The sequence below is a fragment of the Gallus gallus genome, chromosome 9 (genome assembly GCF_016699485.2).
Source record: "Gallus gallus isolate bGalGal1 chromosome 9, bGalGal1.mat.broiler.GRCg7b, whole genome shotgun sequence".
NCBI lineage: Eukaryota > Metazoa > Chordata > Aves > Galliformes > Phasianidae > Gallus > Gallus gallus.
This window is the reverse complement of record NC_052540.1, coordinates 15,067,795-15,081,777: the sequence shown is the minus strand read 5'-3', so window position 1 is coordinate 15,081,777 and position 13,983 is coordinate 15,067,795. Positions and strand designations below refer to the sequence as shown.

Sequence of the window (13,983 nt, the reverse complement as noted above, 5' to 3'; positions counted from 1 at the left end):
ACTGGCTTTGCCACAGATCCTTCCACGCAAACTTGGATAAAGATGAAGTACTGACAAAACAGTAATTCCCTGTTTCCCAGATGCGTCAGGGAGATTAGTCAGACCTTCTGATAATGTAACATCAGGAATCAAGTAAGAGTTCATGTGAACAAGTGCTAAAGCAGTCTCAAATCCAAGACTCTGAACTCTGACATTAAATCAGCATTTTTAATTTTTCCTAAAATGTGCTTTTTGTGTGAATTGCTGTTTCACTGCCAACCCCATCCTCCCCCTTAAAAAAAAAAAAAACCCACTCCTCACCAAATCAGGTGCAAATCACCTGAAGTTAGTCTGTAACAAATAAAAAAAAAACACAAATCAAAGGCTGAAATGCTTCAGAATCACAACAATGTACAAAAAAAAAAAACAAAAAAAGGAAGAAAATACAACCTGAAAGTGTTCAAAATTCAGAAAGACTAGTCAAGTCCATTGGTTCAGCAAGGGGATACTGCTGTGACCCTTGCCAGTGGGTCCTGGGCCACCAGCCTGCCACAATGCTAAAGGGGCTCTTCTCCCACGCAGACCACTGTCACTAGCACCCAAGGAAGAGCAAATGCATTACCCTCTGGAGGTATCAACACGGGAACAGCTCACAGGCAGCTCTGAGAGGAGACATCACATTCCAAAGGAACACTGTTTCTACTGTGTCGCTAACCATCTGTAAGAAGGAAGGCTTGGAAGAGCAGCCTGCTTCCTCCTTTAAGTATTGAAGCCTCAGAGATGCAGACCAGTGCGTTAAATCTGAGAGAGATTGAAGGGCTTAGTAAGGGCAGTAAACAGACAGTTAAGTAAACAGCCCAGCACTGAATCTCATCCTCACAGAGAGAGGTAGCGTGAATTTCACCCCAGTTCAAAACAGACAGGGGTAGTGGAAAGGCTGAAGACTTCCATGTAAAGCAGTTCCTGGCCTAGAAACCTTTCTGTGCTCCCTCTGGGAATGAAAAGATCTGTGTTGATGGCTTCCTCACTCCCAGCCTGGCTTTGTTAGCCACACTTCAACTCTGGGATTCACTCTTGATACACAAGTTCTCCCAAGATCTGATTTAGTACAGCAGCTTCCTAAAGGTTAAGCAGCAATGAAACTGGCTGAGAGGGAGCAAAACTGTCCACAGATTTTTTTACTGCCCCGCTGTGCTAGTCCCACTCTTCAAAAGTCCCTCTTTAAAGGACCAGAACAGACACCCTCATAACGTATAGGGGCTGCACAGTGTAACTTTGCCAGGTGCTGCATTCAAACAGGGCTTTTATTTGCCAGCCTGGAAGGGACTGGCCCAGAACCCACTGGAAAAGGAGACACAGATCCTTTTTTGCTCCTCCTGCTGTCATTCCTAGCTGAATGACATTTGGATGGTATGTTCTAGTGACGGCTGGAGACCAGCCCTTTAACTTTGGACATCTTCTTTGTGGGCTGCCTTTGTTCTGTGTGTGGAGGGCACTCTCGCTCTACCAGTTGCTGCTCCATCTCCTGTGCCGATGACGAGGCTGTAGCTTTTAACGTTTTCTTTATGTTTGTGACCTGGCCAAGAAGAGACAGTGAGTCAGCACCTGCTTCCTTCTCTCTTCGCATTAGAAACTCTGTTCATAAACATGCTGAAAATCCCTTGGAGTACAAAGTGGAGGCTATCAAAAACTCTCCCACCAGAAGCAGACTCTGCATTTGAGTTTTAAGGGGCAACATTTTGTATTCACTTAAAGCCAGCATTCTTATAATCCATACTGGACTCAGACTGGAAACAACTAGAGATTACCTACTTCTCTTAAGAGACAAAAATACAATATTATTCCATCTTCCTGATTGGCGGAAGGGAGCTACTACTGCCTTGGTGCAGAAGGCAGCCATCTTACCATTAGACTGGCCAGAAGCAGAATGGACAAAGGAGTCAGAGACAAACAAATGTATGCTTCCAACAGCACTCAAAAACAAAAAGGAAAAATGCCACTTGATCTGTCCGGCTGAGCCATGGATATTTGCTAGAAGCAGGAACAGGAGCTGATCTGTGGGAGGAAGGAGTAGTGCTCCCGCTACTCTAGCTGAAAAGGAGAGACAAAGCACCAGGCACCGTACCTTGTCTCATGAAACTCTGTAGGGCTCACCAGTAATACAGTCAGCAAACACTACAAACAGGAAAGAAAAAAAGAAAAGAAAAAAAAAGGCCAAAACAAGTTTGGGAGTCAGGTGCACCAACTCCAGGCTAATGACATCTGGCAAACCAAAGGCACTACGGATGCCAATCAAGCTGCCAAGCATGAACTGCTTCAGAAAGTAAACGTAAACCTGCAGGGATGCAGCACTCTGTGAGAAATAAACCCTCAGCAAGTGTCTCGGGAGGACCATTTTCACCTTTACAGCTGTATTAGCCAAGATTTGTTCTCACTAGTAAATACACATCAGCCGGGAGCTGACACTGTGTGCTCGTGCTGCCATCTATCGACTAAGAAGAGATACAGCCTACAGCAGGAGTGTGCCCAGCCCACACTGCTCCAGAGCCCTCGCATGCAAAAGCAATGAGTCTTGAAATTTTCAGTTTTTCTTTGCTTGTTTTACCCTACATTCTCAGATGGAGAAGAAAAGTGAGGTTTTACTTTCTTATACAAAAGAAACAGAAATATATCCAAGCTCTGTATCACAAACGCTCCTTCCTTAATCAATCAGTTGAGCGAACTACAAGCATTGCACCCATCTGGCCCATTTTTATACAGAAAAGTTCCAACCCACTTAGAGTGGGCAAATTTGTTGCAAGTCTTTGTGGTGTTATTAGCACAAGGAAAAAGATTTCTATTTTTCCTACCCCAGAACAGTACATCTGATTTGCACAATTGCTAGAGTACTTCAGAGGAGCTGTAACCATTAACCAGGCGTTACCAGACCATCCAGTCGACAGCAACATTCAATCAAAAGGCACTGAGCAGTCAGAAATAAATCTGCACCCACCTCCATCTCTACCTGCTGCTGGGTTCGGTGATGGTTCTCTTTGTATTGGTTGGCTCTCAGTACTTGCTGCTCAATCCCTAAAAGAACCGCTTCACAACCGTCACACCTGCAAGACATAAACAATATCCAAGAGTATTCATGAGTCCTCTGTGCAGCAGCTCACCCATGCAATCTGATAAGTTATGCTCAAGTGAGATTATTAAAAGATTATTAAATTCATACTTCCTGCCATAAGACTAATTTCCAAAAAAGCTGGCAAGAAAAAGCTTTGCCAATTACCTGATGCGTTTCACAGCTTTTTTTAGCTAGTCTGCGTTACTCTTACCTGTCTGTTACCAAAATGCAGGTTCACTGCACCATCAGTTGCCTTTTCAATCAGAATTACTGCTTAAAATAGGATGTAGGACATTATAATTTTAAAACTAAACGCAGGAGTCAGATTGATAGAATTCCCTTGCCCATCAAGTGTTCAAAAGTGTTCTTCCAACACAGAGCTCGTAACTGGAGAGGACAGAAAAGGAATTGGCAATGGGTTCACTGTTAACTTCCAAACAATGCTGTAAGTTCCTGGAGGCTGCCAGAGCTCTCCTGCTGAGATGGGATTGGGGCACTTGGAGCAGAAAAAAAAAAGGAAAAAAAAAAAAAACCTGTTTCTACCACAGCAGTTTAATCACTTTCCATGAACCCATTACTGCAACAAACTAGGCAGCGATTCCCAGCCAGCTCAGAACCTGCCACAGCCTCCACTGACTGCAGGGTGATTTCGTTGGGTGGGAGGGGACAAAAAGTAAGCAGCACCTTCTCAGCGCAGGTACACAAAGACAGTATCACAGCCCCAAACACAGTGGTTGCACACAGCCTGCATTTGCAGGAGCAAAGAGATGGCAAATATATAAAACTTCAGACTTGAAGAGACATCTGCCCTAAGAACTGTGACTCTCTGGAATTTCCCCATTAAGGTCTCATCACAGCACTGAAAACTAATAGTTCTGCTTCTGTTATTGAGTGTAATAGCAGAACAGGGAGTGGTACAGACCCTAAGACGGTGACCATAGTTTGGCACAAGTGTTAGAAAAAGCCCTTGACTCCTCCCTAGGGCTCTGTCATGTAGAAGTTTTGGTGAGATCAGAATCTCAAGACCCACTATAGTTTGGTTTGATACGTAACACAAATTGAAATACAGATGGGATCGTGGAAAAATCACTCAACAGACTCCTCCTTTAAGTGCCTGCTTGCAGCATAAGACTCCTGATTGATGGAACAAGTTGAAATTGAACCAGCACTTACAACTTCCAAGGAAAGAGAAAAAAAATAGGACAAACTATGCACAAGAAACAATCGAGTTGGAGAGACTGCCTCACCATTCCTGGAGTGTTTTGACAATGTTACTGATGTCCTTCTTCTGAATATCTCTGCCAATACAAAAATCCACCTCTAGCATCTGGTTTCGTTGATCCAACTTCCCCTGGATAATATCTGTATAAACTGCTTCTATAATCAGATCTTCCAGCTCCCTCAGATTCCTCATATCCAGGTCCTTCAGCAACACGGAGTAGGGAATGCACTGAAATCAGCAAGTCCAAGAGTAAGTTAACAGTCCTAACCAGAACGAACAGAAATAGTGTGAGAAGGTCAAAGCCCAAATGTTTATGGCAAACTACACTTCAGCCTGAAAGTACAACGGGGACAAAACAAATGCCTGCTACTACACTATTTAATATTTCAGCATGGCTTGGGTAATTCCTGAAGTTTTGGCATAGCGCCTTCTGGAGGAAAAAGGTAACGGGACTGGAGAAGAAATTAATAGTGTTGATTAGTCTCCTCCACAATAAAGAGGCTGTCCTTATAAGGATGATTCTCCACCTCCAGCAGTGAAAGAAGCCATACAAAGTTTCCCAGGCCTTACTAATCAAATTGTATGGCTGTTCTGACACTTCCATATCTCATCCCCACAAGTCCATTACGTTAATGTCCCAAATGCACCATGGGAACATCACACATTACAGCTTCTTTCCAAGTTGCAGCACTTTTGTGAGCACTCAGTTTAATATAACCCAAATGCAAAGAACTGATTCAATTTTCAAACAAACAAATAAAAGTCTGCTGTCATTCACAGTGTACTTTACCTTCATTCTAGAAGCCAGGCTTACTATTGTCAAGTGTTTCAGCTTGTTTTTCTGAGTTGCTGTTAATTCAGGCAGGTTATCTTTGTTTGCTGTTAACGTTAAAAAAAAAGGTAAGATTCAGAGCTTTCCTACACAAACAACACAATCCAGGTTGCAGAACCACTGCTCGGTTACACTATGCTGAATTCTGAAAGGAAACTCCAGCTACTGGGGGTGCTGGTAGAGCAGAGAGCTGCACCCAGAGATAAAGAGAGGAAAATTTTAAAAAGCAAGTTCACAGTTCCATTCTTCCCTGTTTCTCTTGTAATTCTCTTGTAATGTTTTGGAATTAGAATGTAATTCACACCTACACAAGTAATGTCCTGCCAAAACAGCTGGAATATGCTTGGTTTCCACCACCAAGTTGTTTTTGTTTCATTAAAGGGTTGACAAATTTAAACCTCCTTTGCTGATCTGCTTGTAAAATACAGTCGGTTTCCTCCATGAAGGGCTACAGAATTTCCAGCTGAGAGTATAAAGTATCAGACTGAGGACAGGAGGAGAAACCTCAAATCCACACACTTACACAGCCTCACTGTCACTGCACTGTATCCATATGCCTTATGAATACCTAAAAGCAGAAAGGAAACTGCCAGCTTTCCAAATAAAATCTTTTAAATACCTGCTTTAATGAAAATCAGTGCTTTGGTGCACCCAAGTTCTCTCAGCCATCCCATCTCATTCAAATATCCACATTTTGACCAATTCTCCCCCTTTCCCTCTCTCAAAGAAGAGCTGCACTATTGCATGCTGGGACGCAGGACCCACACGTGGCGAACACATCCTCTGCTTGGTCACAAAATGCACGAGGCTCACGTTGCTCTACAGCCATCGGAATTTCCAGCCCTTGCATCTACTGATGCAACTTCTCCTTACTGGAACTGGACGCTCACCCACTGCAGTGACAGCCAGCACTATGACAGAATTATTTGTCACAGTCTGTAATAGCCTGGACTGAGATGCTACCCACCAATGAAGAATAAAATAGTAGAAGAACTGAAGCACATCCTAACAGATAAAAGGATGATTCACACGTAGCCCTTCTGAAGATGTGTAGGGTCATTATTACCATTTCTATTCTAGCAAAGAAACGTTTCATATTGTTTCAGCAATGCTGTCACAATAAAAGGTTATGAAAACCTTTATGGTTTAAATGATAAATAATGCAGAACAATTTTTACAAAGTTTCTGCAACTTCCATAACCAGTGTCATTCAAATTTAGAATGAAGAAAACAGATGTCTGAAATTGTACTTTGCAGATGTAAGTGCCCTATGAACATCAATGAATATTGCTACAGATCAGCTGAATCTAGTGCTGCAGTCCAAGCCAAACCAGTAAAATACCAGAGCCTCTCATCTGGTTATGGCCCTTCCACTTCCCTTCAGTAATTAAGAAGTGCTTATGACCCAGTGACCCCCTACAAAAATTCTCCCAAGCAAACTGTGTGCTTACACACTTCCACCAAGCCTCACTACACCAGGTACCACAAAAGCAAAGAACTGCCTGTGACAATGCTAGCAGGCAATCCAGCCTCGCAGTGTGCAAACAGGCAGCAGTCTCTTACCTACGTAGTCTGGGTACGTTCCATATGCAAACAGGTTCAGCAACTGGAAATAAGCAGCATTAGACCCTTCAGCAAGCTGGATGGGAAGAAAAAAGAAATCTCATGGAGCACAGTAACAGTCAACATGAGACTGGTAGGCAACTTCTCCACAACTAAATAGATACAGACAAAAACAATGTCAGCCTCGTACACAAACATCTCAGAAACAAGGTAAGTCACACCGGGCCTCTCCTGGCACAGAAATTTCACAAGGAAACTTCAGGGGAACCCTTATACTGGGAGTGTAGAGGGAACATTAGGATAGAAAGTGATTTCTTACCTCTTGCACATTTGTTAACTCCAACAGCTCTCCAAAGACATAAACCCCAGGAGCCTCCAGCACTTGGTTTATGAGAGCAGTCAGAGCTGAGCCACTTGTACCTTTGGCTAGTAAAATAAACTGCTCTAGAAGATTGCAGGACGGTTTCTGTTCTCCAGCCATTCTAAGTTTTTCAATCTGTCAATAAAACAACATGGTATTAATTTATACATTCCCCCTTTGCTAAATTCAGTCCAATTACATGTTAGAAACAGTAATCCTCCAGCATGTGCTGAAACTCCTCCCCTTTGGCATCCAGAGGGACCCTGCAGGCTCAAATCCTGATTCATCTGGAAAGAAACAGACAATATCTGAGCAAAATTTCTGCAGACTGGTCAGTTCCCTCAAGAATCCACTCCTGTTAGTAGGTAGGGAGTTTACATTTCATGCTCTTTTCAGATTTTTCCACCTACTGATGCTGTCAAATAAAAGACAACTGCAGAGGTGTTATCACATATTATCAGGCATGACATCATTATGCCTACCACAGGACAGCTAAGAGTTCCTCCTTCCCAAAACTCGTTACACAGCTACAAAACAGCAGCTGACCAAATTCACTTGGAAGAATTCAGACACCTTGAAGCCTGCATAATGCATTTTTGACATCACCATCGACAAAGCATGAGTACATAACGCCCATTACTTTCTTAAGCCTGAAAGGAGAAAGAACTGTGGCCTGTACAGAGCCTCCATTATACAGTGAAAGTGTTTTGGGTTAATGGTAAAGCTTCAGTGACAGAAATATCCCTTCTACAAAGGCTCTATTTAAGTCTCTGCAAATAGAGACCTTTGTCTTTTGCTGCTGCCTGACATTTCCTGTGTGCACGTTGTCTCCCAGCACCAGCTTGTTGCTTTTATAAAACACTGTTTGTAAACAATGTGAAACAAAAAGACATTTTTACAAACACTAAGAGAAGAAACTTCCAAAGCATATTACTCAGACACCAAAGAACTTAGTGGGGGGGGGGGGAAGGGCGTTCTTCGTGTTATATTGATGTAAGATGACTCTCAGGTATAGGAGGAAACCCTCACTCTGGTGAAGAAATCAGATACTGGAGAACCAGTATCTTGGGGCCGAGCCCTGGCACACGGCTGCCTCCGACAGGGTGCAGGGTGACATGGGTGTCTGCACTGCAGGCAGTGCAGCTTCATTCACCATTCAGCCTCTGAAAACACACTTAGCTCCATTTCATTCAAAGAACCATTTGAGTTGGAAGGGCCCCTTAAAGGCCACCTGGTCCAACTCCCTGCACTCAACAGGGACACCTACAGCTCCATCAGGTGCTCAGAGCCCCATCGAGACTGACCTAGGGTGTGTCCAAGAACAGGGCATCACCACCTCTCCAGGCAACCTGTGCCAGTGCCTCACCACCTTTATCACAAAAAGCTTTTACCTTATATCTAATCTGAATCTCCCCTCTTTTAGTTTGAAAATGTTTCCCCTGTCCTATCGCAACAGGTGCTGCTGACGAGTCTGTCCCCTCCCTTCCTACAGCTCCCCTTTGGGTACCCAGAGCCCCACACCCAGGTCTTCCCAGTGCCTTCCCTCCTCCAGGCAGCCTAAGCTCTCAATTTGTCCTCACAGTGGAGGAGGTGCTCCATCCCCTGGATCACTTCTGCGGTCCCAACCTAAGAAACACCTGCAACACAGCCCCACTCCATCTGACTCCCAGTCCCCCTGGGTGCCCTCACGCCCAGACAGGGGGCAGGCACAGGGGCTGACACTTCCCCCAGCCCGGAGCCATGCCAGGAGTAGAAGGCAGAGCTCGTGGCTCCCTCGCCTCCGTTCCCGGTAACCAACACGGGATTACAAAAGAGACGTAGTATACGGAGAAATGAATGCCATTTCTTTGCCTCTCTCTCCGAGTTCGTATTCCAGCGCTACCGCAGCCACACGGAGCCGCGCCGCTGCCGGGTTACCGGCTGAGCACCGTGCAGCATACCGCTCCGCGCCCCCCGCCCCACTCCGGCCTTCCCCGAGCACGCCGCGCCTTCCCGCAGCAGCCCAGGCACCCACCGCCCCGCTCGGCTGAGGGCTGAGGGAAGCGGGGAAGGGCTCCGCGGGCTGCGAGCCGGCCGGGCGGGAGGGCGGCTCCCCGGCTCGCTTTCCCGGCCTCGCCTTACCTCGCCCCGCGGCCACTCCGCCCGCCTCCCGCCCCGCGGCTCCCGGCGCCGTGCCCGCCGCGCCTCAGGCCGCCATGATGGCGGCACCGGGGTCCGCGCGCGGCTCCTTCCCCCGGAACACAGCGCCACGCTCCGAGCGTTCCGGCCCCGGCCGGGGGTCGCCGGCACGACGCCCAACCAGCGCGCTGCCCGCTATGCCCGCGGCACGGCCTGCCGAGCCGGACGTAGCAGCGGGGCTCAGACCCAGCGTGCCCTCTGCAGCCAAGTTTGCTCCTTTCCCCTTCGTCCCCTCCTGCTCCGAGGGCACAGCTCATCCCCCCCCCGTTTTGGTCGCCAAACTGCCCCGTCCTCGTGCCCGTCTTCATCTGGACAAAGCCACAAACGCACAGCGCCCGCCCTGCACAGCCCCCATCCCTGCCCACAGCAGGGGCCGTTCTGCAATCAATGTAACAACATCCACCTGCAGACCGCGATTAACACACCCCGCCTGATGCACGCTCATCTGTTGGGGTGGGGTGATGCTGGCAGTGCTTGTGGCATCCCCAGGAGCGCAGGACACCGAGCTGCCCCAGGGCTGGGCTGGCACACCGGGCCTCCCTGAGCCATCACACCACCATCCATCCCTCAGAGCAAATGCTCACTCTCAGGCTGCACCACTTCCTGAAAACCAGTTTAATTACAAGCAAGCAGTGTCTGTCTCTCTCAAGGGCACAGCAGGTGTCGGGGATATGACGCACCGGGGCATCGTCTGGGGGTTTTTTGCACTCCGCAATGACCTGTGCAAAGGGCTTCCATTTCAAAGCTACATTTTAGTGTGTTCTTTGTTCTGATGGCGTGACAGAGTTGGGTCTATTTTACACTTACAGGTTCCATTCATCTTTTGAATCTGTGCATATGCTACAGCCTTCAGAGTGGATTAAATCTTCCATTTTATGGCAAGAACCAGACAATGCCTGAGGAGCTGCAATGGGGCCGTTAATGGCAATAAACAATTGAGCAGTTGTGCTGGGCAGGACAATGGAGGCTGCCAGCTGAGCCATTGACCAACCAGCCAGCCAGTCCTCCTGGGGTGGGAATGGAACCTTGCCAAAAGATGGGGTGAAGGATCACAAGGTGTTAGAAACGGGTTTCGAGTCTTGAGGCGAGTGGTGTGTATGAGTGACAAACCAAAAGAGCGAGCTCAGCATGGGATGTGGAGAACCAGGGGGGCATCTGGAGGAGCGAGAGCCTCTCCAGGACACAGACCAGGACCCAACAGATATCATGGAAGAGGGAGAAGAGCAGAGGTGGGAGCGGGAGGGCTGTGGGAGTTGTTGCCCTTCCTCAAATCTGCACACTCGTCTATGCCGAGCAGTGAATAAAGCGTGCTTCTGTCTAAAATTCCTTAGCAAAGTGCTTCTGGCTTTAAGTCAACCAGTCCCTGAAGATCAAACCGTGGACCTGCACAGCCAGGCGCAAGGAGCTTTCAGGGAATGAACATCAGAAACTATTAGGGAAACCGACAGGGCTTAGCCTGTGCTTCAGAGCCATCCACAGCTGATCCCCAGGGTCCCATCTTCCACAGAAGGGGTGTCAGGAGAGCAGAGAGATGCAGCTGTTGAGATGCTTTGAAGCCCTGAGTGTCACAACAGCAAATTGGATGTAAAAAACTAGGCCCAGCACAGCAAGGGAACTCAGCCAGGGCTATAACAAGCCATTCAGTAATTTGCTTAAGCCACACTTAGATCTCATCTGCACAAGGAGGGAGAATTAACTCTTTAATCACATCCCAAACAGGCCCTCCACCATGGCTCATACTACCCCACAGGTACACTAACACAGCTGCCCTGGGAGAAAATCACATTGCCTCATTTACCTCAAGAGCTGTTAAAGCTGAAATCCAGGGCTGAAGCAAAATGGAAATATATGACTGTAAGCTATTTCCCATGGATCGTTTTTGCAGCCTCTTGTTGGAACCTGCAGATAAAAAACTGCCAGCTGCTATCAAGCCCTGCTGCATTAGCTCCTTTCAGGTCATCCAGGAGGGTCTTTTTGTCAGGCTGTCCTGACATCTCCTGACTGCTGCCCGCCAGCATGCCTGTCTGAAGCAGACTTTGGAGGATAGCATCAGTTAAGCTCAGCTTTCAGAATGGATTTTTTTTTTAATAGAAAAATACAAGCATGCACAGCTGTCTCGTCCCCTTTTAAACTGCTATTGCAACCTCTTGCTCCACCCACGCAGCTTTCCACACGCAGGGAGATGTTAATCCATTTTATCTTTTAATGTTGGCATTATCTCTCGACTCACCCCATCTCTTCCCCTTGTGATGCTGCAATCTAGGTCCCTTTTAGGCAGCAGATAATTTCACCTTTCTTCCCCGTGTTGCCTAAGAAATCATAAATTCAAAGGAACCTCTCCAAGCAGTGGGGTCATGGAGCCCCAGAGAGACACTTTAAGTATACTGTTTCTCTCAGTTGGGAAATAATGCATGAGGCTGCAAAGTCACCTTTGAGTGACTGAGATGGGGCAGGCTGTGATTACAGCTCAGTGACATCCTCCTGTCCCACAGATTCTGTCACACCAATCTCAGCGTCTGGAGCTTCAGGCTCTATAGTTCCAGCTTCTGGCTGCTCACCCTGCCCATGACTGCACTCTGCTGGCAGCACCAGCTTCACCCCTTGTTGGTGTGCACCTCCCTGCACCATAGCATGCGATTCTGGAGCTGTTTTTTATCCCCTGAAATCCCAGTTCTGATGTGCCATTGGCAAGAAAGTTCTCACCTGGTGTCACCAGGGAGAGGGCAATCGATGAAAGCAGGTACTTTTGTGCTTCTTATCTTTTTCCTCAACTTCCATAAATAAAGTGGTTTAAGTAGAAAAACCACTCTTGTGAAGAAAGATACTTAGGACAACATAAGAGCTTACCAATAACCCACACAATACACATTATATTAAGAAACTATGCACTAGGCTAGGTTTATCTACCAGGATTAGGATCCAATTTCTAAAGCATCTACTAATTTTACTTCCCAACCAACTTAAAACAAAACAGAATCAACTGCTGGCACTACAGCTATGTTAAAGCAAGAGCACCTCTGTCTGACCCAACAGATAGTGTCTGTAGGGGTAAGCTGGGCTGTGTAAGTGTTAACACCCTCCTGGATGTGGCTTCATTCCTCATCTACACACGCTTTCACTGTACTTCACCAAAGAAGCTGTCTACTCTGTCAAACTCTCTATATTTCCCAGAATCCAGAGACTAATCATCTCTCACCTCAAGTAGGCCACGAGAGAGACACATCTGGATGGTGGCACATATGCAGTTGTATGACCCCTTCCATCAAGTGTCAGATGGGAGAAGGCCCCAGCTTATGAACCCATCTCCCTGAAACACCAGCTCTTGTATGGATAGCCTTGGAGAATAGCATTGCAATGTGCTCTGGGGAGACAGAAAGCAGGCTGGAGGCATCTCCTCACCTGCAGTGACAGCTCAGAGACTGTGATGCCTGCCAGATCCACATGCTCCAGAGGTGTAAAAGCAAAGATGAGGTATTTAGAACAAAGTGGTACAAGGGAATAGTGAGACTTGCTGCAGCCTTCTTGCAAGAAGTAGTATTTTGAGAGGAAATAACTCAGGGTTTCTGTCACTCAGAATCACAGAATACCCTAAATTGGAAGGGACCCATAAGAATCATTGAGCCCAACTCCTGGTTCCACACAGAACCACTGAGAACTCGGATCACGTGTCTGACAGCGCCGTGCAGACGCTTTTTGAACGTCAGCAACCTACACCACCACCCACCCAACCTCTGATGGAAGAACCTTTTCCTGATACCCAACCTGAACCTCCTGTTATGCTGTCTTATTTACCACTGCCGCTCACGCCTGGCGCAGTCCCCAGACTGCACACTTCTACCCTCATTTTGGAGGGGGGAGGGTTCAAAACTGAGAGCCGCAGAGGCTGCCGATCACGTACCTCCTCACACAGCACGGAGAGTTTGGGAACCCGTGTCAAAACCACAGAGGCCCCAACACCGACTTCTGGAAACACTCCTACCCGCGTGTCAGGAGCCCTTCGCTGCCGCACGGGTTGCTCGCTGTGAGAGCTGCTTCTCTTTGGCTGCCACCTCTCAGGAGCCCTAAGCAGGGCGGGACGGAGCCCGCCGTGCTGCGGAGAGGGCAGCACGCTGTGCTTCCGCCCTGCAGGCTCTTCCCTCACACACAACCGCTCGCTTTGGCCTTCTCCAGCTCTGCTGCTGCGTGCGCTCTCCCTGCCTCCCTGCCAGCTCTTCTTCGGGAGCGTTCGCTGCCCTTCCCTGGATGCATCGGGAAGCGGCGCGCTATCCAGAACGCAGCAAGGCTGCTCCATGGAAGCTATCAGGGCAATCAGTGCTCCCCACCGCCAGCGTTAAGGTCACTCATAGGCTATGCCGGCAGCGGCCGCGTCTTCGTACGTTCGACGCAGCCTTCCCGCCGCGCAGCTCTCCTCAGCGGGACTGTACCGCGGCGCTGTACTGAGGAGCTCTGAGGCAGCCTGCGCCGCGCCCTCGGTTTTCCTCTCGCGCACAGACTGTTAAGAGAGGGGCTAACGTATTAACGAACAGCCCGGCTCCGGGCACGCGCCAACCAGCCGGGCCGGGTGAGGTTTGACCCGCGGCGATTCCCGTCCCCGCCGACGTCAGCCCCGGCCGAGCCGAGCGCCTTAACAAGAGCTGCGCAGCCGCCCTTGAATAAACGGAGGGGGGACGCGCCGTCTGATTGGTCCGTCCTGCTGTCCTTCCTCAGCCGGCAGGGGCGTCGGCGGCTCCCGATTGGTCTTT

General features: G+C 48.1%; 1 protein-coding gene across 3 annotated transcripts; it reads right to left on the bottom strand.

Moving 5' to 3' along the window:
- Positions 1-188: 188 nt before the first annotated feature.
- Positions 189-13,821, bottom strand: COPS7B (COP9 signalosome subunit 7B). Of its 3 annotated transcripts, none has more exons than XM_025153764.3 (7): positions 13,140-13,821; positions 7,022-7,198; positions 6,703-6,778; positions 5,098-5,186; positions 4,333-4,535; positions 2,972-3,077; positions 189-1,555 (listed from the first exon to the last, which is right to left on the bottom strand). In XM_025153764.3, the coding sequence occupies exons 1-7, from the start codon at positions 13,530-13,532 to the stop codon at positions 1,397-1,399; spliced, it is 1,203 nt and encodes a 400-aa protein (XP_025009532.2). In that variant the 5' UTR covers positions 13,533-13,821; the 3' UTR covers positions 189-1,396. The 3 variants fall into 3 exon arrangements, with proteins under 3 accessions (XP_025009532.2, XP_046754779.1, XP_004943431.1); XM_046898823.1 differs by lacking the exon at positions 13,140-13,821 and adding an exon at positions 9,645-9,839; XM_004943374.5 differs by lacking the exon at positions 13,140-13,821 and adding an exon at positions 9,185-9,279.
- Between the last annotated feature and the right edge of the window lie 162 nt (positions 13,822-13,983).